This window comes from Ixodes scapularis, unplaced genomic scaffold (genome assembly GCF_016920785.2).
Source record: "Ixodes scapularis isolate PalLabHiFi unplaced genomic scaffold, ASM1692078v2 PGA_scaffold8__174_contigs__length_109621045, whole genome shotgun sequence".
Lineage (NCBI taxonomy): Eukaryota > Metazoa > Arthropoda > Arachnida > Ixodida > Ixodidae > Ixodes > Ixodes scapularis.
Window position 1 is genome coordinate 43,150,245 of NW_024609883.1, and position 23,213 is coordinate 43,173,457.

A 23,213-nucleotide genomic window follows, 5' to 3' on the forward strand; every position below is an offset into this window, starting at 1 on the left:
TGTCAAGGACAAAGCGTGCCACACAAGTGTCACATCTGCCAAGGAATTTGCTGCGTCGCAGCGACACCGGGATCACTTTCAAACGCATTACCGAGCGTTGCACACGCGCAAGTCGAGCAAGACTCGATGCTTAGTCTCCACCAAGCTTTGTCCAAGTCGTAACAAAAGTTAGGACCGGTAGTTTCACCGTTTGCACGTGGATTTAGGCGCAATTTACGCCGGATGGCCCACAAGTCGGATAAGTCATTCCGAGGCGACCCACTGAACAAAGCCGATGATCTGAGATTTCCCCACGTATGTTTTCTTTTACTTTTTTCTCTCCTAAGCCTATACATTGTCTTTAATTTATTTTTGTTGCCGATTTGGCATTAATTCGGTTATGTTTTTGCACCCAAAAGACTGGTTCTCACACTTGCACTTGAGCACGATCGACTGCTAGGCGATCTAAGGGTGGCTTAAAGACACCACAGGGGACAGACAAATTTTTCTTCAGTGCCCCCTCAAAAAGCCGACTCCCTCGAGTTTATCGGATTGACCCGGAGGCTAGAACGAAAGGGCGCTTCGGCCGAATCGGCGCTAAATTGGTGAAAAGTGAGGAGCACCGGTTACCATGGGCGTCGCCGGGACCGGGCGGGTTGGTGGTGATGATCTTGCCGCAGCTGTACGGCGTGTAGTTTGTCCGCTTGCCCTCCGTGCCGTAGTTGTGCCGGATGTTGTAGCTGTACCTCTTGTCAAACTGGAAACGCCAGCCTCCAGTATAAAGTCTCCCGAATTACATCCAATAAACTAAAAAAATATAAGGTGGTGCTACGCAAACAGTTTAACATAAAAAAGGCACTAGACTCTTAAGGTTAGTTGAAGGGCACCCCACAACACCCAGAACAGCTACAGTAAAGAAACCGAGAACCATTGAAGAGCTAGGTAACAATATTTGATTTGTTTCGAGGAAAATAATAAAAAGGAGGATAGAGCCGTTGACATACTGAACTTCTAGCTTACTTAGGGGATACAAAAATTGTTGTAGGACATAATAGAAAACATATGCTACCTGAAATCTTATCATAAACGAGAAGTGATTAAGAAACAATAAATGATTGAAATTAAATAAATCGCACTTCGAACAGCACTTGAACTCCTGATACTTCTTTATTTTTTTACTAGGTTGTACCTTAAAAAATGTATATTTAGTTACAAACAATAGAAACTAAATATGGCTGGGTATTGATCAAGAAAGTTAGCCCAATGAACTGTAACACCTTTTTATCATTTATACCACAAGTTCTAAAACTGCATTCCTATGAACCCGGGTTCCCGAAATGTCCTCGACTGTCCCTGCCTCAAGGTAAAGCGGTTTACCAAATTGAGCACAAATTTAGCAGAACAGAGCCACTCACTAAAGCATAACTACGCACCAAACAGTTCTTGGTGGACGCATTTTTGTCGACAGGGCCTGTAGGCTCCTTTACTGATTTACTGCATCAACGCCAAGACCGGGAGGGGCTCTTCGGTTGCCATCCGAGGCAGACCGGGGTTTCTCGAGATAGAAAGATTTCAGGGCTCCTCGATTCATAGAAATAATAGTCAAATTGATCTGAAGGAACAGTATCCTGAGGCACACTTGGCGTTGGGACCGCTTCCTCGAGGGATGCCGCCATCCCAGGTAGCAAACCAGAGAAATGCCTAACTTGGCACAAGCTTGGCAATCCTAACTTGGGCCTAATGCGGTTTTGCTCCGAGGCGTTAGTTAGTGCCAGAGATGCCACGTAGGAACCAAAGAACCAGAAGTGAAGCCTAACTTTGGCACTTGCTTGGCGATTTAGGCCCAAAGATGCCAGGTGATGGCCAAACTACCAGCAGTCAAGTTTAACTTTGGCTTTTCCTTGGCAAAAATTGGGGCCAAGATTCCCAAACTCTGGCCAAAGGAGACTGCCTCGGCTTCTTCGCGGCTTTCGAAGCCCTGAATTTCGGGACCTGCTATCTGCACGGCATCAACCAGGGGGTCACGTGACACTCCAGTGACGCCACCTCCCTACGTCACGCATCTCTGCCGGCGAGAGCCACGCCACGCGACCTTCCCTTTCTTCGCGTTTTGACAATGGCCGTTATTTGGGTTTGTCGATCGTCCAGCTGATCGCTCCGCGAGCGGGTGGGCTTGGCCACCGCGAAGCAGCGTTTACGGGTGCGCTAAGTGGGTTAACATTTTTGTAATGAACTACCGCAGACTGCCGCCGCGAACACATGGGGGTGGGTTCACACGCACTCCCGTTATAGCCAACAAAACGAAAAAAAAAAAAAAAAAAAAGCAACGCGTCCCCCACCAACAGAAATGTGCAACGCAGAGAAACGACGTCACTGGAGCATTATGTGACCCTCCAGTTGATGCTGTGCAAATAGAACTCCCCCGACTTCCCGGACGAAAAACAAATTTTGGCCCAAAAACCGCAGTACTCAGGATCCCGCCAGTCCTTACGTTCTCGGCTCCGACGTGCTTGGAGAACTCCTCCCTCCAGAAGCGGAGGGCGTCCTGGAGTCCCAGCCCGACCCCCTTGAGGAAGAGCCCGTACTGCATCCGCGCCCCGTGTCGCAGGTGGTGGTTGGACCGCAGGGCAGTGTGGATCGACTTCATGCAGAGCGGGAAGGACTCCTTCGACAGCTGCGTGCCGGGGGGGAGGACGGTGTCAGCGTTCCTCACAGAACATTTCGTTATGGTGGTGTTTTATGCCAGAATGCACGACTACAGCCGAAAAAGAACAGGAACTTTCCAGAAGAGCAAATGTCCGTAAACGAAAGAACCGGACCGACGGAAGGTCTGAAACCCCGCACCACCGTGAGGCAGCCGCGTGTGCTGCCGACTCTACCACGTGCGCAGCAATACGTTGGCGGCATTACAGTCGCGGATAGAGTGAGAACAGCGAGGCACATCTGTCAAACGGCTGACCTCCAGCATATGCTCCCTGCTTCCTGCTGTGTATTCACTGCTTAAGACGTTGAAGCATTGTCAAAGGTAGCAAGCTCGTGCTGGAGGCGGAATATCTGAAGCTCCTCCCTCCAGTTCTCACCTCGTCAGTGACTATGCAGGCTGTCCCCCAAAAACTTACAGGGCTTTTTTACCGCAAGAAATAAACTATGCCTCGCCAAAAGCACGTTCTCCATCCAAATGTAGCGCCGTCGGTACGAAGCAGATGCCAAAGTTTCAGAACTAACCATTACCTTTTTTTCAAAAGGTATAATTAAATTTTTTTTAGATTTTCGATGGGAAGACGGCGGCCGACAGAGCCCTCGGATTCCCGGAACCCGTTACCAAAAGCAGGCCCCATTTTTTTGTCAAAATTTTCAGAAAGTGACTCGTAACTTCCGAACGAGACGACGGTTCTAGCTCTGTAACTTTGGCAACTGGTTTGGATCGCTAGCGCTACATTTGGGCGGAGAATTGGCGTTCGGTGATGTGCCATTTATTTTTGCAGTAAAGTTGAAGGCACGCAGACACAGTGGCGTAACTAGGGGGGGGGGGGGAGGGCAGGGGGGTACAAGTGCCCCGGGCACCACTTGGGAGGAGGCGCCGAGCCAAGTCCACCCATTATAATAATATAATGATGATGATGTCATTATCACTATCATCATGAGGGGCGTGAAATTTCATTTGCCATGGGCGCCGTCATATCTAGTTACGCCACTGCGCAGACATCAATTAATGTTGTGCTCGTAAATAAAAGTGCATTTGATAAGCAAATATATTTCGCGAAGCATGCTGCGGGGTTATTTGGACCGACGTTTGCATTCGGAGTGCAGGACGAAACCGACCCTCGCACCGGCGGGAAAAAAAACACTTAGCAGTGAAAGTATGGTGCCTGAAAAGCGTATCTGACGGGCGCGTTTATACTGCGTCCAAAACAAGTGGTCTTTTGATTTTCGCACCCGACAACATACGGAAGTGTAACGCTGTCGAGGGCTGCAATCCTGGTGGTGTCGCGTCAGCGCGTGCTTTACGCCATAACTTCTACCACCAACCATGGGGATCACGGCACCCAACGGCATGACACTCCAGCCTTTCCCGACGTCGTTCGTTGCTACTTTACGACAACTTTTGATGCGGGGCGGGAAGAACGGGATGTTGAAAACGCCGGTCGGAGGCGCGTTCCAGGCTCCGCTGTCAAAGGTTTCAAACGAGACCGCAGTTCGGACCTGGTCGATCATCTCGGGCGTGACGGCGTCCGTGGCCTGCGCCGCGTCGAAGCCGCACCCCACCTCCATCTTGGTGAGGGCACGGAGGATCGGGAGCAAGCGGTCCTCCTCATCCAGTCGGGGCAGGGCCCGGGCGGTCTGGGCCAGCATCTGCGACAGGTGCACGCGGTAGCGCGACTCTACCACTGCCCCGATGCTCTCGGCCGGCACGTATGCCTCGCCTCCCCGCAGGAATACGGCCCGCTCCGACACCAGCTTCAGCACCTCTGTGAAGGGCACCTGCGACGAGAACGCAACGTCGGGGGGCGTTAAACCCGCGTCGGGCAACGCCCTAAAGGTCCTTTCCGCCGAACATCCTTTTTGCTCCCCCGGAGTGCTCTCGAGGGAGCTCGAGGCAGCGTCGAGAGTGCTCCGAGGAATCCCCCGAGTTCCTAGGATGTCAGTTTAAGGATGCCAGAGGTCTGACGTGTGGGTTCCCTAACTGGGTTCCTAGGAGGAGTTCTTCACCCTGGCACAAGCTTGACAATCCTGGGGACCTAACTTGGAAGGAGCGCACGTTCGTCTGCTTCTTTTGCAGGGGTTGTGGTTAAGTCAGAACGCCGAGCGCCGCTTGCCTATGACTGAAAGATAGTAGGCAGACCTCAAAGCAAGCTGCCTCTAGGTCTACCCACTATCCTGCAATGAGAGCTCGGCGTTCTGACTTAACCCCAACCCCTGCAAAAGAAGCAGACGAACGTGCGCTCTGAATACGGTTTTGCTTCAAAGCGTTAGTGCTAGAGTATTTTTTTACGGCGATAGTTGTTATGGGCTCTTTCTACCACTGTAAATGACTTCCGTTGTTGATGTTGTAGTTGGCGTAGTAGGACGTCCATTGTTAACGATGCCAAATCCTTGAAAAAGAGTGCCCGCTGCTTGCGGGTATCGAACCTGGGTCTGCCGTGATCGAAGCGGAGGCGCTTCCACAGAGCTACGCCACAGCATTAACCACTTCATACCTAGGGTATCTATAATACCCGTTGCCCACTACATCCGCTCTTTGGAAAGGTACAAAGAAATAGCCGATACCAAACTGCCGTCGTAGCACTGTCAATGCCAAGAGCTTGTGCCGGAGACTATAGAATAAAAAAATAAAAGCGTTCAGAACAAATTGGTTAGACGTCTTTTTTGTTCCAAACGCTTTTGTTCACACAGCTTGCAGTGCGTGAACGCAATGCCGATGCCCAACAACTTCGCCTTGATGTGTGACAGCTATCGCTGCAACCATACTGTAGATCAATGCAGGACTGTTAAATTTTTTTTTTTGCTGTTTGTATGTTTTTTGTTGGGGGGGGGGGGGGGGGGGGGGGGGGGGGGGGGGGGGGGGGGGGGGGGCTCACCACGTAACTGCCAAAGTGCCAGAATTGAGCCAGAGATGCCACAAATGAAATGGAGAACCAGCAGTGAAGCCTAGGTCTGGCACTTCTTTGGCAATCTAGGCCCAAAGATGCCACACGATAGCCGAACAACCAGACTTGTTTGGCAGTTAAGGCCCAAAGATGCCAGACGACAGGCGAACTATCAGTAGTGAAGCCCAACTTTGGCACCCGTTTGGCAAACTAGGGCCGAGACAACCAGACTCTTGCCAAAGAAGGTCAGTTTGGCTTTACCTCGGCTTCTTCGGGCTCGGCTTTTTTCGGCCCCAAATTTCCACGGCCGTCACCGCATCCGAGTGAAGTGTTCGTCTAGTTTAAAGGGGCCCTGCAATCATATTTAGGCACCTAACTTTTTCGTGGTTTCCAGGTCTCTTGGGGTTCGGGCAAGCCAGCGGGCACGGAGAGAGTAACTAAATATCAGTGCGTCATATTTTAACCGAACGACGCGGAAACCTCCTCCACCTACGAGGGCGACCCGCGTAGGCGAAAGCGCGATATCTGACGTCTTTGGTCCTGGGCTTACTACTGGTCAGAACCGCTAAAATCTTTTTTTTAGTCGAGATACAGAATATAAGTGTCGCGAACCGTTTCAATTATGTATGAAAGTAGTTTTTGTTCGGTATATGAGATCAGAAAAGAAACAAATGCAGTTTATAAAGTACGGAAACAAGAAATGACTCGTTGACATACCCACCACCAAGCGGCGGAAAAAACGGCGCATATTAGAAAGGGCTAGTGCGATGAGGCGCTGACGAACGGCGTGCGTAGAAAGAACCCGGATGTATGCGGCGGCGCTGCGGTCGAGGACCCGACCGGTTCCGAGCGTTCCGAAGGCTTTCGGGGCCGGCTTTGCTGGCGATTTTGCCATTTGGCGGTATGGCAGCGCGAAGTGGCTCCCGTTCTGAAGTGATATTTACCCCATGTTTGCTGTCGTTTGTGGCCAATGAAGTGTTATGCCGAATTAGTCTTTAATCGTGCAGCAAATGCAATGCGAGCCGCCCTGACCGCCCGCTTCATACAGCCTATCCAACACGTGCTTTAGTGGCGCCCTCTCGAGCCGTCGACACGGAGTGCGGCAGCCGTGAGCGCTCGATGAGCTCACTATTCCTCCTCTAGTTCACGGCCGCTCAAGCCAGGACCTACTACGTCATGAAGGAGATTATTTTTTGCTTGTTTTTGTAATTCTAATTTGCCTATAACTTTTAAACTAAAGCGAAATTTGAGAAAAGAAAAGTTTCATTAAGTTCCTACGCTCAGTGCGCTCAGGATCGGTGCAAATTAATAATCAGTCAAAAAGTTGTTGCAGGGCCCCTTTAAGTGCGAGCAGATCTGAGCCACTTATTGAAGCATAACTACGAACCAAACACTCTAAGGTATGTAGATTATCATTTACAAATTCACGAGGTCGGTTGGCGAAAATGTTATCGCATCAAATAGCCATTGCTGAGCAGATCCGCCCCTGAGTGCAGCGGTTGATCGCTGGGCTCCCAATCTTGGGGTTCTGGGCTCATTTCATGTTCAGGAACATTCAGAGTTTTAATTTTCTTCTACCTTTATCCACTTATCGCCATCGCCCTACCGCACGTGAGCGTTTGTTTTGCGTTACGCAACAAAATTACCCCAAAGGGCTGCCAAAAAGTAAATAAATAAAACGCCATTGCACTTAAAAAAAAAAAAAAAAAAAAAAGACGACAACCTTGTACACGTCCATTGTCTCTAGCTTCGTGGCCGTGAGGTCTCGAGATGAGTCAATGATGTCTTCCGCATGTGCAGCCTTCTCCTCGGCAGAAATCTGAAATAAAGACATCACCAGTTTGCCCCTTTAGCCGCACAAATCCCTTCGCTAAACGTCTCGCAGGGTACCCATCACCGGTAAAAAGCCATTCAAGCAGTCGTGTCTGACTATGCTTAACATCATTGCGGGGACTTGCGCCGAGATACAACTGCGAGCCACTGGAACATCCACGCATAGTACCATGCACAATCTGTTTCAAATTCTCAGTTTGAGTTTTTTTAGGTAAGAAACAGCATGGGTGTGGCACCACGAGCAAACGCAAACGTTCCTTTGAATGACAACGCTATACTTCGAGTGACAACGACACAATCCAATAAAGTCACTGATGCGGTGCCAAAAGTGCATCGTCATGGTGCTCGTCTGTGCGTTTGTTATCACCGACTAAACCAGTCACGCACAGGAGAGCCATGCATATCCGTGGATTGCTCGCGGATCATCTGTGGATATCCGCAGTCAACTGACGGATGCGGATGAAAAGTAATCAGATTTGGCAGATTGCGGATCGGATGAAGATCGGATCGGACCTACATTTTTGCAAAGGCAGTCCATAAACGTGTGTGATCTCGGAGTGCAGAACGAATGAGTGAGTAATACTATGAAGTGCATCGTCGAATGTTCTCCCGGAGCAAATTATTCTCTTTGAGAAAAAAAGGTGCCAATAGGAAAGAAAATGGTTTCTTTATGCCAAGAGAGACCAGATTCTCACCAAGGACAGCTTTAGAGCGTTCTATCTTGCCAAAGATGCGGTCCCTAGAAAAACTAGAGAGAGATGGCATTGAAGAAAGGAGAAAACGTTGGTCGTTATGCGCCTGTGTGGTATCGCGTCACTGTCGTGAACGCAGGACATGGGTATCAATTGTCCCGGAAAAGAGTGTTCTTGTTTGACTAAGAAAGAGTGGAAAACGTTCTTCGGCAAAAAGAAAAACACTCAAGCCTTTCAAGCCACAAGAAAAAAAGGGAAAGAAGCCTCCATCCGCCCTCCTTTCCTCCGATCTGGTTTGCAGTGCAGTTTTGTGTTCCCGCTCAAAGGAGACGTCAAGACTAGGTGGAACAGCAAGTTAGTCGTGTTCTCGTTTATTCTTCGGTAGTGGACCAGCTCTGTCTGACAGAGAAAGGCAAAACAAGCCGCGTCGACGAGATAGAGAAAGGTAACTTGCAGTGTCTCGTAAACTTTCTACATTCCCTCATGATGGCGAGTGATGCCGTGAGGTCGTTGTGCCGTCCAACCCTCTATTTGGTGAGTCGTGTGGTAGGTGCTTGAAGACATGTGCTCACGTTTCCTTCAAGGAAGACGGGAACTGCGCAGTGTGCACAAGGTTGCTGTGCTTCTACACTCGAAACTAAAAAGCATACGTCTGCTTGACAAGTCAGACAGGCATTCCGTACACAATGACACCCAGAAGATGATCGCGGCCGCCAAAGAATGCTAAAAAAACATCAACACCCTCCAATTTTTTTTTTTTTTTAGGCGATTTAATGTGGTGTTAGACTACCCAATTAATATTCTTAACTGCTCAAAAATGAAACACAAGCACGGAAACTCGTGGACGGAAATCAAGTAGCTACACCCGACCGCATTATCTTTTTTCCTGCGCTTCTTTAGCGTGTTAAGCAGATGACGAAGTTGCATGCACCATTTGTCGTGCGATTGTCTCACACTTGTATCCCTTCCCCTCGATGTTCCGCGCTTGGAGATAGATTGGCCGGTACCACGAACAACAGCTCTGAAGTAGGAGCCCCCTGTCCGTTGCAATGTTGGTCCGTCGTACACCAAAATCGCGTCGTCTAGCTTGTGGCATGCCGCCATATTCAGAATGACATGTACCATAAAATACCAAGCAGGCGCGCACTCAGATTTTGAAGATAATTGCAAGGTTATAAATTTTACATATATATGTACTGTGCATATTTTTTCACATATTTAAAAATATTGGGGTGGGCGCTTAGTGTGGAATGAGCGGATGAACGGTATTCTAAGGGTACATACATGTACTACCTGTAATCTGTACAACACTTTTTTTTTTTTCAGTCAACCTATTTGAAACTTTTGGAGGTGACAAAAATGGGTTTCATACTCGTTTCTATTTTTAAAAATGAATGTGTGTTTTAGATGACCCACGACTTTGTGAATACATTTTCTACACATAGTTTGAACGCCACGTGACCATGGAAAAGAGAGCGAGTGCGACTGAAACTGGCCAGTTCTCGACCAGCCGTTTTTGGGCAGAAAGAAAAAACATTTCGAGCCGCAAATTATGTTTTGGGCAGCTGGGTTCTTAGAGGTTGTGCTCAAATAAAAACCTCGGTGAGCATAAATGCCCTGCAGGTGCCCCTTAAAGGGCAACTCCGCTTAATTTCAAAAATTTTGAGATAGTGGCTGATTTTGCTTTTTGAAGCACTCAAAAACAATCCCCAATCCTTTGTTTCGCGAAAAATAAAATATTTTTCGTGTCATTTTACTCTAGCCATGATCACAAACCGAAACCGAAACGGTGGCAAAGCCGTACAACATTGTATATTCGGCATCACTAAGCATGTACACCCACGTGATATACAAGGGGAAGAAGGAGCTCCCCTCTTATCAGGATCCTCCTTTGTGCCTCCTGGATTAGCACAGGCGACGCTATTTTCCTCCCAGAAGATTATAGAAGATTAACCTGTCACTCAAAAATCTTACAAAAGCAGCTTCCCTCTCCTCCTTTTACTTGGTGTTCAAAAGTACGCGATGTAACACAAGCCGCGCTCAACGAGGCGATCGGCTTATCAGTAGCCGGGCCGGCCGAGCGCGTCACTCACGTCTTTCACGGCGCTGGCGCTACCCGTGCTCTCCCCGGAAAAAAAAACAAAATTGAAAAAAAAAAAAAAAGCTGTACATGCTTGATGACGTCGCGGACGTGCCGGGAGAAGGAATTTGGAGGAAGCGGAAATGCAGCCGGGCAGTGTTGTCTGGCCCGCACGTCTCATCCAAAACCAGCGGATTCGTGCTTGTCAAACTTTGACAGCGATTTTAATGAACTTCTAGGTGGAATTCCGTCGTAATATTTGCCATGGGGGCTTTGTAGATGATAACAAAGAGAACTGTATAGTTTTGCACTACTGGAAAAGAAGCGGAGTTGCCCTTTAAAGTGAAAGATGGAGGTCTCGTCACGAGGTTATCACAGTTTCAGAATTCCTTTCAAAGAGGGAAAACATCCGAAGGACGGGGGCACCCTATCTGATTTGGAGGACACCCATGACAAGGTAGCAGACACGGCAAGTGATTGAGTCAAGGAATACATTGTATACAAGTGGATCCAGGAGAGTGAATTCAATCTTCTGGTGTGGTGGAACTTGCACCAACACGAGTTTCTGTACCTCACTTATGTAGCGCAATTCGTGCATGCCATCCCAGCATCAAGAGCACCAGCAAAGACTTCTCATTAGCAGCCCTTGTAATTCAAAACAGGTGAGCCAGCCTCAATACGTCCATCGTTGACAACATTCTGCTCCCACACAGCAACCTCGACAAGTGAAACATGGCGCGTGTTTTTGCTTTGTATTTCTCAACAGTCGGCAAGTTGCTGCTAAGTATGTGGTTCGGAGCACACACTTGCAGGTTGGTGCTGTCGTTATTGAATATTGGGACCTTCTTCTACTCGCACCCTACTACGCATATACGAGTACTTCGGTTGCAGTGAGTGATTGCCTTTCCTCTTTGATTTTTTTATTGTTTAACCTAAATAAAATGATGCAATGTTATTAGCCTGTTCTTTGTTAATTTTTATGCATAAAAAATATGCATCTACTTGAAGTGAGTGTTACAAAGCAAAAAAAGAATATATAATAAAAATTTCCTTTCTTTTTGGTGCATCCTCTGGGCAGAGTGTTGCATACTCCCAGGACAATCTCATAACTGCAATCATATTTCCAGCGATACAAAGTGCCCCTGGAAGCATGATAGCTTATAATATAAATATGATACAAGAGTACAATAAAAATGACTTTCACCGTATTCTGACTCTACTAACAGTTGTTCGTAGAGTCGACTCTCAGTAATTCAAACTCTTTTAATTCAAACTTGCGGATAATTCAAACTAACATGCAGGTCCCATCCTATGCATCTCCATGGGAGGAAAGACCTGATAATTCAAACTTTGCTTTATTCAAACAAATTTTCGGCCCCCTCGAGTTTGAATTAATGAGATTAGACTATACAAAGATAAGCAAATGGCTTACACAATGTACCATCCAGATGCTTTTTTTTCTACATTTATGTTTGGTTTTATGATGTAAAATTAATACACAAATTGTGTGTTTGATGCGATTCAATTTTTGCAGACGCATCTCGAATGCAGATGTGGATGTGGTTCGGGTGCGGATAAAGTCTACGGATTCAAATGACCAAACTGTTATCCGTGCAGGGCTCTAAACGCACAGTGAATGGTTTAACCAACAGCAATATGGCCACAAAAAATAAAAAAAAAAGACTAACGTGATAATGCACTTTTAGCGTTGCTTGATTGGCTTCATCGGATCATAAAGTCAGCTGCAGGCAGACTTAAAGTGAAATGGACTATAGATCGGCTAGATCTTGTTGGCTTCGGGAGGCTACGGGGACCTAGAGTGAGCTCTCGTAGCAATGCCTTTGTGCCCACTGTGGCTTATGTCCTGGCCCCAAGTTTGTATATTATAAAGACGCTCCTCCCCTCCCCTTTCTAACGGCACCTTCTCTTTCCTAGAGTTTCCTACCAGAAAATCCTCGAAACAAGTCCCTGACAGGGGGCACCAGCTCTTCCTAAAGAGGTTGATTCAAGAAGCCGCTTGGCATGTGGCATACATTCAAAGGAAGAGGCGCAGCTTAGCAAACACGCCGAGTTGTTGGAAGTCGTTTAGTGCAGAATGTTCGTAAAAACATTAAGGTGCTCCTTTGATGCACCCTTCCGAACGTCCCATATGCCGAACGCAGTAGCATCATACTTACAAAACAGGGCATCGTGACAGTGCGGCGTCTTGGTGTGAAGCCAAAGTGTCACGTGCCCTCGTGTTAGACCACAACTTGACGCCCAACGTTACTAACCTAAAAATGCCATAGACCATCGTAATGTTGCGCGACACCACAACTTCTGTCTATGACGTCACGGCCTGGTGTGGCATGACACACGTCATGCGATCACATGACCGCGTGACCCCTAGCGGAACCAGCCAGGTAACTCATTGCGGTGTCCCACTACAGTTGGCAGGACGCCAGCCCCAACCTTAGCTGAACATGGGCCCACCGAATTTAGCAGGTGAAAGCACAGTTCAGCGGCAACACAAATCTTAACTTCGCTTTCGTCAAGAAAAATTCATTCTGCATTGAAAAGCCAAAACCCTTACGGCTTTGAAGTCCATTTTGGAGTCTCTGAAGAAATCCTGGAGTCCCGCCTGGCTTTCGTTTTGAAGTCGAAACCGAAACAGATCTATCTCCATGCCGATGAACCAGCGACGAAGATCCTGGCTGATGAAACGTGCAAACACAACAAAGTGAAACGTTAACGCTCCCATTCTGAAGGTAGCTAAAGTTGCCTGAAGCCTCAAGCGACACTCACAAAACTCAAATCCCTTTTTTGCAAAGATCAAACTAAACTTTCACATCTGTCTCCTCGAACACCTGATTTACGAAAAAAATGGCAGATTCTGTGGAACGAGTTAGATTTAGTGATGCAAAACTATCGATAAATCGATTATCGATACTATCGATAGTTTTGGAAAAACTATCGATAGTGTCGCAGAACTATCGATAGTCGACTATCGATAGTAGTATTGATAGTACTATCGATAGTTTTTCGATAGTCGACTATCTATAGTTGTTCGGTAGTCGACTATCTATAGTTTTCCGATAGTACTATCGATAGTTTTTCGATAGTCGACTATCGATAGTACTATCGATAGTCGACTACCAATAGTACTATCGATAGTTTTTCGGTAGTCGACTATCGATAGTTTTCCGATAGTACTATCGATAGTCTTTCGATAGTCGACTATCGATAGTTTTTTCTTACTACCGATAGTCAGATTTTTGGCGGCTGTGGAGACTATCGATAGTACTATCGATAGTTTTGCACCACTACTAGAGCGAACACAGTTGCCACACCGCCGCTCGCCTGCCCGTCCTCCTCTTTTCACCCAAACTCCCGACTTCGTCATCACTGAAAGCTGAACCAAAATTGGGACGGTAAGTGCTTGGGCTAGTTGGTGTCCCATTTGAAAAAAAAAAATAAAAAATAAAGCGAGAGAAAGAGAAAAGGGAACGACGTAAACTACTAGTGTCGGAAAACTATCGATTGTAAACTGTCGACAGTACTATTGATAGGTTTACGATTGTCGACTATCGATAGTTTTCCGATAGTCGATTAACGATAATTTTCTGATAGTCGACTATCGATAGTTTTTCCATAGTCGACTATCGATAGTACTATCGATAGTTTTTCGATAGTCGACTATCGATAGTACTATCGATAGTTTTTCGATAGTTGACTATCGATAGTAGTATCGATAGTTTTTCGATAATCTACTATCGATAGTCAGACTTCTGGCGACTATCGATACTATCGATAGTACTATCGATAGTTTTGCACCACTAGTTAGATTTGATTAAACTACAGGTTGACTCGCTTTACACTTTCCTCGATTGAGCAGACTGTGCATTCTAGTTTCCTGACATTGCACATGGGAATTTTCTGTGAAGGTACACTTGGGTGCACTTATTAACCTGGCTAAAGAAGTGAAAAGCTAGCTTCTAGAATTAGACAATTAGCAATTAGACAACTAAAAGAATGTGTTGTCTGGTTTACTGTTCTCTTTTTTTCTTTTTCACAAGGGCCAGCAGCTTTTGCTATTTAAAAAGACTTGGAGATTTTTCGCTTCAACGAGCAAAACAAGAAATGAGAATCCACTCACGTTTGACAGAAGGCCAGCAACAGGATGAAATGAGAAATGTTATCCTTGCGCAAAATGGCGGCACCGGCACTGTCTTCGGGTACCTGAATTTCGGGGGGGACAAAAAAACATGTAGCCAAAATTGACTAGGGTAGGTTATTGTACATTATCTGGGCAGCCCCGAGGCAAACACAATTTCAGAAATGAAATATTTCATTTCTGAAATTGTGTTTCCGAAGATATGAGGCATTTTCCCTGCTACCTTGTGTAGTATTTTAGTTAAACAAGTTTACTTTAATTTAAATATTGCCCTGGAAGTTGTGTAAAATGGGTCTGTGAGGTTTATTCCACACATATACTTTTTAAACAACTTGCTATGTTGTGGAAGCCATGTCTCCACATGGACGCAGTCAAGTTTAGAAGGTGAGCACGTTGGTGGAATTGCATGTTACTGAAAGAATAAACACGGGGACGAATGCAGCAAAACCTCTTTTGGCTTTCAACACAAAGAAGTTTGTCTATGTTGAAAGTACAAAGATGTGCCGTTGTGCCTATTCATTCAATAGCATGTAATGCACCCAATCTCTGGCTTTTCTCCTTTTCCTGGTAGAAGTATCACTGAGGCATCCAATAAAGGGTATAAATGTGTTAAATATGGCTTAAACTATATTTTATCTCCAACATTTTCTGCAACAATTGGTTTCAAAACTAAAAAAAGTTTTAAGTGTCATTACAAACCGTGCTACACCATTTCCATTCACTCACATGCGCAGCGAGGTCACTGAACTGATTGGATCGTCGAGTTGGATCTGTTCGGGCGCATTGGTTGTTTACGTGAGATTGTGACCAGCTTGAATGCTTCTACCTCGCGTAGATCAGGGGTGCCGAGGCAGGACTAGAGTGTGGCAAATCGCAAGCGCTGACGTCTGTGATCCTCAGAGGAAGAATAAGTAAAGGAATGACAGAATATCCAAAGGAAACCGATGCAACGCTAGGCATGTTCATTTTGCCACAACCGATTGTTTACCTTTTACACTGCAAGCTGCCGGCGTTGTCTCATGCAATTAAGCAAAAACAGACTAGGCAATGACCATGCAAGTGATGGCTTGCTAGCTCTTTGTCTTCATTGAAATCTTACCAGCAACCTAAGCTCCACCAGTGGCTATCGCTGTGTGTGCCCTGCCGCTCCGAGGCAGCCGAAAGGTACAGGACGGCGGCGAACGTCTTCCTTGCTATTTGTGACATCGACTCCGTTGTACGGATAATGCGCCCGACCTCTGTCGTGTGTTGTTTCCAGAGCTAAACGGTGACAGTAGCGACTGGTCGTCGGAAAACTCAGTCGGCTCGTCACGCTTGAGCAGCGGCCATTTTGAGCAACAGACCGTCTCCGGCGAGTTGCTCCAAAAATGCGAGTCCATCTTCCGCTGTTTTGATTTCGAGTGCGTCTTCGCAGAATGAATTTTCGCCTCCCTCGCAGATTTTGAAAGTGCTCTGGATCAACCAGCGAAATTCACCGAAAGCAACACACGTAGTGCAAGTGCCAAGTTCCACAGGATATTGTGCACTAAGACGACTTTAAAAGCAAGCATGTCTCCCATAGTGAAGCATAAAAAAAAGGCCAACGACAGGCTGCCATTTAGCCACACATCGAGGAGCCATCCGATGGAGCCGCTTGTAGCTCAGGCGAGGATAGGACTTCATCTGGCAGCTGCAACATGCACAGTGCCTCTGCCTAGATACCGGGTGCTTCATATAAAAGTGACAGTATTTAAAAAAGAAAAAAAACAACAACAGAACTTGAAATAAAGACACGATTCGGTCGCAATTACGTTGCCTATGGCGGCAGACGTAAGGACAGAAGTGTAAAGTGCTTATTAGATACTTAATTAACAAAAGGTCACTAATTACTTATACATTTTTATTTATTAGTGATTTATTTGCGTTCTTGTATTAGCTGGACGCCACTACATCATGTGACTGGGATACAGTCTCGATTTCAAACATGGCCGGGTCTTCCGTCGTTTGGTAGCCATTATACCCATGCTGCTCATCCCACCGCGGCTCGCATTCCTTGTGGATCACAGTTCTGGAACCTCGTTGTGGATTATAATTATAATTCAACATGAAGTGAAGCAATAAAAAATTATATTCTTAAGAGGATTCAAAACCAGAACTTCGCCGAAATCACTAGCAAGGAGCGACGTACGTGCGCAGCCTCCTGTTTTTCACCACCATTTGGGGTCGTATATTTTCGCGGGTGTAATATTAAGAGGATGATGTATTTTCCCTAAAACCAACTTTACGGTGGCAAGTTTCTCAGCAGAAACTTGAGTATGCAAAAGCGATTCATTCCATTTATATTTCCAGCCTTCTCGTCCTTTTTCTGCGAGTGGATCAGCAATTTTCTGGTCGAAGCAAAAACATATTCGTGGCTTGTCATTTGACGATCGTATCGGGACGTGGTTCAACTAAATGAAGTTGCAAACAATTCCCTCAAACTAACCCCTCTAGCACAACGTACGGTAGCACAAACATGCGGTGTCGGCGTGTAGCTTGAAACCAAAAAGCCGTCTGCGGTGTAACAGACGACGCTAGAGCTCAATGAGGTTGACCATCTTACAAATATCTGAGCATAATTTCAGACGTCATCCTTCGACGCGCGTGTGTGACGTCATTTTGGCGCCGCCATTAGGGCGATGTCCGACAATCTGGCTTCGCCCATCAAGTCCAGTCTATGTTGCCATCTTCTGCCGAGAACAAAAATTTCCCATTGGTTACCTATCGTGACGTATTTGTGGAACTGAGATGGAAGCTTCTTGGGAAACCGAAATTATCTTTTTTTACTCTAATAAATGAATCGGACCGATTGAACAAACGGATGTGGCCTGTATAAACAACGACAAGGATTCCAAATAGACATAACTCAGAATTTCAAAAAAAGTTGAGACCCCTTTAATGCTATTAGTACGAGAAAAGCTAAGCCTATATTTTAGTCACTAGATGGCACTAAATTTCGGAAGGGGTCTACTAAAATGTCCATGCCTACCAAAAAAATTTTTTTTATTTTTTTTTTTATTTTATGGAATAGAAGTATGTGAATGGTGCTCGATAGAGGCCCATTAATATCATATTACATTTTATTCTGGCTATTAACAATCGCACTGCAAAAAGTCAGCAAAAAAAATAAGCTGTTGTAAGAAAAAAATGTCTAATATCTTCCTGTTCACCCTAAAGGGTGAACAGAAAAATATTAAATGGCAAGAAAAAAGAGTAAAGTATAAACTCACATGGCCAACGTAGGCGTGTAGTTTCTGCCTGCGCAGATCAGCAACCACGGAATCGCGGTACTCCTGTGAAAACTTGTTGAACTTGGCTGCAGCGATCTCAAACGCACGCAGAACTGTAAAGCAAAAGGAAGGTGTTGCAAACCCTGATGGACGCCCAACTGACAGTTGTTGAAAGCTTCAGAATCAACACACGTTGGTACATCTACCGACAGACAAGAAAGCAATTTTTCACACACTAAAAAGTTAAAACAAAACTGGCTTTTATGATTTGTTGGCTTGAGCAGGCAGTATTTGGATAGTGGCATCAGCTGTTGCTGGATTCAGACTGCATTTGTGGTTAAGGAGTTAGAACAGTGGTTCTCAACCATCGATGTTTCGCGGACCCCTTGTGGATTGGCGGAGATGATGGAGGACCTTGTTCGCGGTGAGGGGAGGGGAAATGTATATGTTAATTATAATAATTAGTGAACAAATGGATATAACACTCCACCGATTTTTTGAGCTACCTCAACTAACTATATTTTCTCACTCCCCGGCCTTTAGCCTTTCCGGTATGCTATTCAGCATCGCGAAATTCATAATAGGTATTGTGAAATCGGCAAATGAAAATGGTGCAAAAACCAATATTCAAATATTCGCACACTTTTCAGTGCCGTGACGTCAGTGGCAGGCAGGCTTGCCAGTCGAGCAAGTAGTCTAAAAATAGAATCTGCCAATCATTTGTTCCGTGCTGGAGCGCGGATACGGGAGCGAGCTTCCAAAGCACTCATTTGACACCAAAAAACTGCTTCAAATCCGTTGGGAACAACTTCTGTAATCCAAAAAGTTAACCCCTGCCTTCCACTGACATCACTTTGTTGTTGTTGCCAGTAGAGACTTTCAGTTTGAAAAACATGGTGAAGACCAAAACTGTAAATTCAATAACTTTGCGAAAAAACAATATTTTGACCTAATATTTGGGATACTATTTTAGCAATGTTTGTTGGTTAGTTTAGCAAAATTTCAAGCAAATCAGAGACAATGAAAAAAACGGTGGAGTACTACAACGAAATTTCGGCACTCATTTTTTGGTCTATATGTGTTCAAAAGAGCAGTATCACATGGAACATACCAATACCTTGTTAAAAAAGTCTCGAAAAGGAATTTTAAAACGAATTAAACGATTAGCAAAGAGCACCTGGTGGATGTCGCTAACGCCTCGTTTGTAATGCTTGTCTAGGAACCTTGACAGCTAGTGACGGAGGTTGTCTCGTCTCCGGCCACGACGAGAGAAGGGGAAGGAGGAACTCCCCTCTTCCCGAGAATCCCTTTTGTGTGTCGCAGAAGTCCCTATTGTCCCCCTAGAAGATTATAGAAGATTAACCCGTCACTCAAAATTCGTACAAAAGCAACCGCTTCGGTGGCTGGAACGACTAGGCCATCCTCTCGACGTCAGCCTCGCCGTAGCTTTGCTCGTCTTGAGACGACCTACGTCACGATTGCGTTGGATGTCACGTGCTCTAAGCTGGGCCTTCTCCGAGCGCTTGCCAGAGTGGGCCGTTTAGAACGAAAAATACAGCCACCAGGATCAAAATAAAAACGTGCGATTTTCATTTACGGATATTGTGGATCATATTCAACCTATTTTTGAACACGACGGGAATATTTCAAATTTCGTTGAAGTATCCCTTTAAAGCAGACCTGTCATATTGGCATACACACAAGAAAACTCGCCTGAAAACTGAAACATATTTCTTCTCGACCTGAGAAAAGACAACTTTTACTGCCGGGCTTGACTCGCGGACCCCAAAGGGCCCGCGGACAAACCACTGGGTTAGAGAATCAAACGGCCCAGACATCTTCCCAGACATCTTCATATTTGCCTTGACCACTGGCTGTTGGTCGCAGTATTCTATCTTCAAACTTGTACTTTGAATGCTGGACGTGCTCAGTGAGGTAAAGGACAAGCGCTCCGACCTGCACGAGCCAATCAGAGGCACCGGAATAAGGCACATGGCAACATACTGCTAGAGTGGACTCCCGCTGAGGAAAGCTGCCACACGTTTTGCTCCGGTTGGCTCACGCGGGCCCCAGCCTTTGTTCTTTGCCTGGTCATGCTGAAAAAGAGCACAGAACTAGGCTACACACAGGCTGCCAGCACTAGTGCCAGCGTCGGTGCCACGGGCAGCTTGCCTTTAACATGCAACATGGGGCTGCACAGGAACTTGGGCAGGTTAGTGGAATATAGTAATATTATTACTAGTAATAATAATATTTTACTGCCAATGTCGTGGTGCACGGCGGTGTCGACGGGCCCATCAAAGCCTATATTATAGGCTTGTGGTACAGGGACCCGCAAAATCACCAAAAAACAAAGTAGAGAAAAAAATTCACACAGGATAAACACGCCTGCACTTAAAACTGAATTCAAGGCAGATTCAACACAAAATAAAATTTGAAAGAGAAATCAGCTACACTGAATCCAACATAAGAGAAAGGGGCCATTTTTTCACCTTCGTTCAAGAATCGAGAAAAAAATGCAGGTCCTGATAACTGATTGAAGGTATTGGGAACATAGTAGGTTGAAGCCTTCATTAATATTATTTTAGTAAGAATAATAATAATGATAATATCAATATTCTACATAATACTCCATTCACCCCTACGCTGGCAGTGCGGTGGAAGCTACAAGCATTGTCTGACCAATCAACCACCTCCTTTGCGTCACCTGACCCTCCTCTCTGCGTATGGGTATGGGTGGGAGCGCAATTGTGTGGCAAGAAGACACTGGATTTTCCGGGCAATCGTGTACACCCGGTGCATGGTCACCGAGGCCAATATTGGCTCAGCCATCGAGCAAGTCAAGCAATCAATTTCTTTTTTACTCGGTACTGGTTGCTTTACGTGCGTGCCAAGCAAGCAGGGCTGATTATTCTATGTTTCTGAGCTTCAAAGTTGGTTTGCATGCACTTCGTTTCGCTTATTCACCCTTTTGTCGTCGTAATCATTAGTGTGCGCCCTTTTCCCCGATGGATGCGGTTTCCTGCCCTCGCTTTTGCCGATTCAGAAAGGGTCCCTGAAACAACAGTTGGTCGAGAACCACTGCCTTAGACAGACTGCACCCCGTGTGCAGTCCGAATCCTCTTGTGCAGCAGACCTTGAAAAATGCTATTTCTCTATTAGTGCACAAAAATAGGCTTGTATCATACAGAAATCATTCTGAAAGGTGCCCTGATTAGGTTTCTGAGATCGCCTAAATATGGCGATAAATCACTGTGGGCTCTAATCATTCTAGAAATCCATAAATCATAAGATGCACGGCTGATTTCCCTACTATAAAGGCAATCAAAGATTGAACACACCGAGATCATCCCCGGCAATAAGAAGGGCAGTGTTCCAGCAGCCAGGACGACATGTGACCAATGAAAATGTGACATCGCGTTGAGACTGCAAACGCTGTTACTAGAAAATGTGTATGCTTTTGTAGATGATAAAAGCAAATAAGAGTAGTTGAAAAATGTTAATTGGTTATGGGGAGGGAACATAATACTGCAATGATCGGCTCAAAAACAACACATGTTCTTTTTTTTTTTTTTTTTTGTCTTTTGCGGCAGTGATGTGTCTGGTCGTCAGCTCTCAAGCGTGTGCTCGCTGGGTTGAATCGTAGTCCGGGCTTTATAGGCAACAAGCCACGCGCATTCGAGATATCACTCTGCAGTTCCAGCGGACGGAGGCGCGAGGATCCTTGGCTTGCTGCTGGCTACAGTGGTCCTGGTTTCAGAACATGCTCCTTTCATTGGCAAAGATGACCTCGGTGTGTTGCGATCTTTGATTGCCCTTTTAAGAGAGAAATCAGCTGCGTAATGTCATGATTTAGGGATTTCTAGGATGCTTAGAGCCAGCAGGATGAGTTATTGCAATTTCTAGGCGATCTCAAAAACCTCTTCGGGGCACCTTTAACATAATCTGTCATTCACAAAAATTTGTCCCGCCTCGTTGTATGGGCACGATCTTGAAAAAAACTTATCCTCGTATACTGTGCATCAGGTAAAGTACCAGCTTTTAAACATGCATAGTCGTAAGACTACGGTAGATGCACGACTGGTTTAAAAAGTATGTAGCTTAAATGAACAGAAAAAACTCGAACCATCTAAAATTAGAAAATACAACATGTCAAGGCCAGCTTTGCCCCTTGACCACAAGCGACTGTTTATGTCCTTGTCATCGTGTTCCAAGCAGGGACGGCGCCAGGCTTTTCTTAGTGAGGGGGCAGTAGGGAGGCGCACGGCATTTTTGGGGAGGCATGAGCTTTCGATCCGACTAAAAGAACAAACATCCAGGGACGATGACTTGGCACTTCGGGAGTTTTTAATAGAAACCAGCTCAGTTTATTTCATTATTTTACAACCTATGTACAACTCTGGTTAATGTAGCATTTCACCTGCAAAATATTCAGGCATGTTTACATTCCGCAATACTAAATAAGCACGCTCACGCTTGTCGTGACTCATCATCTGCTCTTTAGGCAGTCCCCTAAAACCGGAGCACGTCAGCGATCATGTAGATGTAGTGACGATTATCCCTTCTTTGCTGAATACGCCTGGCAAAGGTACACGGCGACTGATTTAGCCGCGCCACTTTTCTCATCTCCTTGAAGGAAGCCGATATGTTTGGGACATCTTGCGTGCCGCACTGTTGGAGTGGCGTCGTAGTCCGCCTTCCTTCTGAAGAGCTTTCTTCCAGTTTCGATAGCCCTTTGTCAAAACGCAGCACTTCCACTGTTTTCCTTCCTCCCTCCCTCCCTACCTCCCTCTCTCCCCCCCTCTCTCTCTTCCCCCCCCCCCCCCCCAAATACAGAAACACTTTCAGCTTTCCTCCAACCTCTAGGGATAGTCCCTCGACGGGACTCCGTGCCTGCCCCAGGGTCACTAATGATGGGAGCCTGGCAGTTCTCGAACCGCCAGGCTCACCAAAGTTGCTTCAAGGACCCCATAGAGACTTGAAATAAGCAGGATGACCTAGCTAGACACATCAAAGCCGCCCCTTGGGAACCCGCCAGTCGGCCCGAGCGTGTCAGGACTTTGGGAGATTTCCTCGGTCAGAACATGAACAGTGCCCTTGAGTTCCTTTGTCTGGCAGGAACGAAGCGACGGTGCAGTGCAGATGGGATTTCAAGTCTCTCGGAGTAATCATTTGGGTGAAGCTACTTTCAGGAAGTATTTCGAAAATACTTCCTGAAAGTAGAAGGAAATAAAGCGGACGGCACGAAAAAGCTAGAAACGTCTGGTATGAGACCTCTTCAGGCTGGCTATCCTTTAAGCCAATGCCTTTTCTATGGGACGAGGAAATTAGGAAAATGACAAGCCATGTAGCGTATGCGGGTCTGCGCGCAAAAATTAGTGCGAGGGGGGGGGGGGGGGGTGTAAAGGCTGGCATATTTTTTGGGGTGGCAGGACAAATTTTAGGGGAGGCGCCCGCCACCCCTCGCCTCCCTTTGGCGCCGTCCCTGGTTCCAAGTGCCCAGTGTCATATTTTTTGAAGTGCATGGTGTCTTCAATCGCCCAGTGCAATTGTTGCATTTCAAAGCTCAAGGATTCTTTCAGTGATATTGATGTTTACTTGAGCTCAGGAGAGCTCAAATAAATATCAATATCAATATTA

General features: G+C 46.1%; 1 protein-coding gene across 1 annotated transcript in view; it reads right to left on the reverse strand.

Moving 5' to 3' along the window:
- The window catches only part of LOC121833516 (DNA primase large subunit-like), a 42,093-nt gene that overhangs the window by 9,353 nt on the left and 9,527 nt on the right, over nt 1-23,213 (reverse strand). The window contains exons 2-8 of the mRNA XM_042286876.1: nt 17,574-17,686; nt 14,308-14,390; nt 12,745-12,865; nt 7,291-7,386; nt 4,183-4,461; nt 2,471-2,653; nt 610-736 (exon numbers count right to left, since the gene is read on the reverse strand). Coding sequence (XP_042142810.1) covers nt 610-736; nt 2,471-2,653; nt 4,183-4,461; nt 7,291-7,386; nt 12,745-12,865; nt 14,308-14,390; nt 17,574-17,686 — 1,002 coding nt within the window. The remainder of the gene's footprint in view (nt 1-609; nt 737-2,470; nt 2,654-4,182; nt 4,462-7,290; nt 7,387-12,744; nt 12,866-14,307; nt 14,391-17,573; nt 17,687-23,213) is intronic.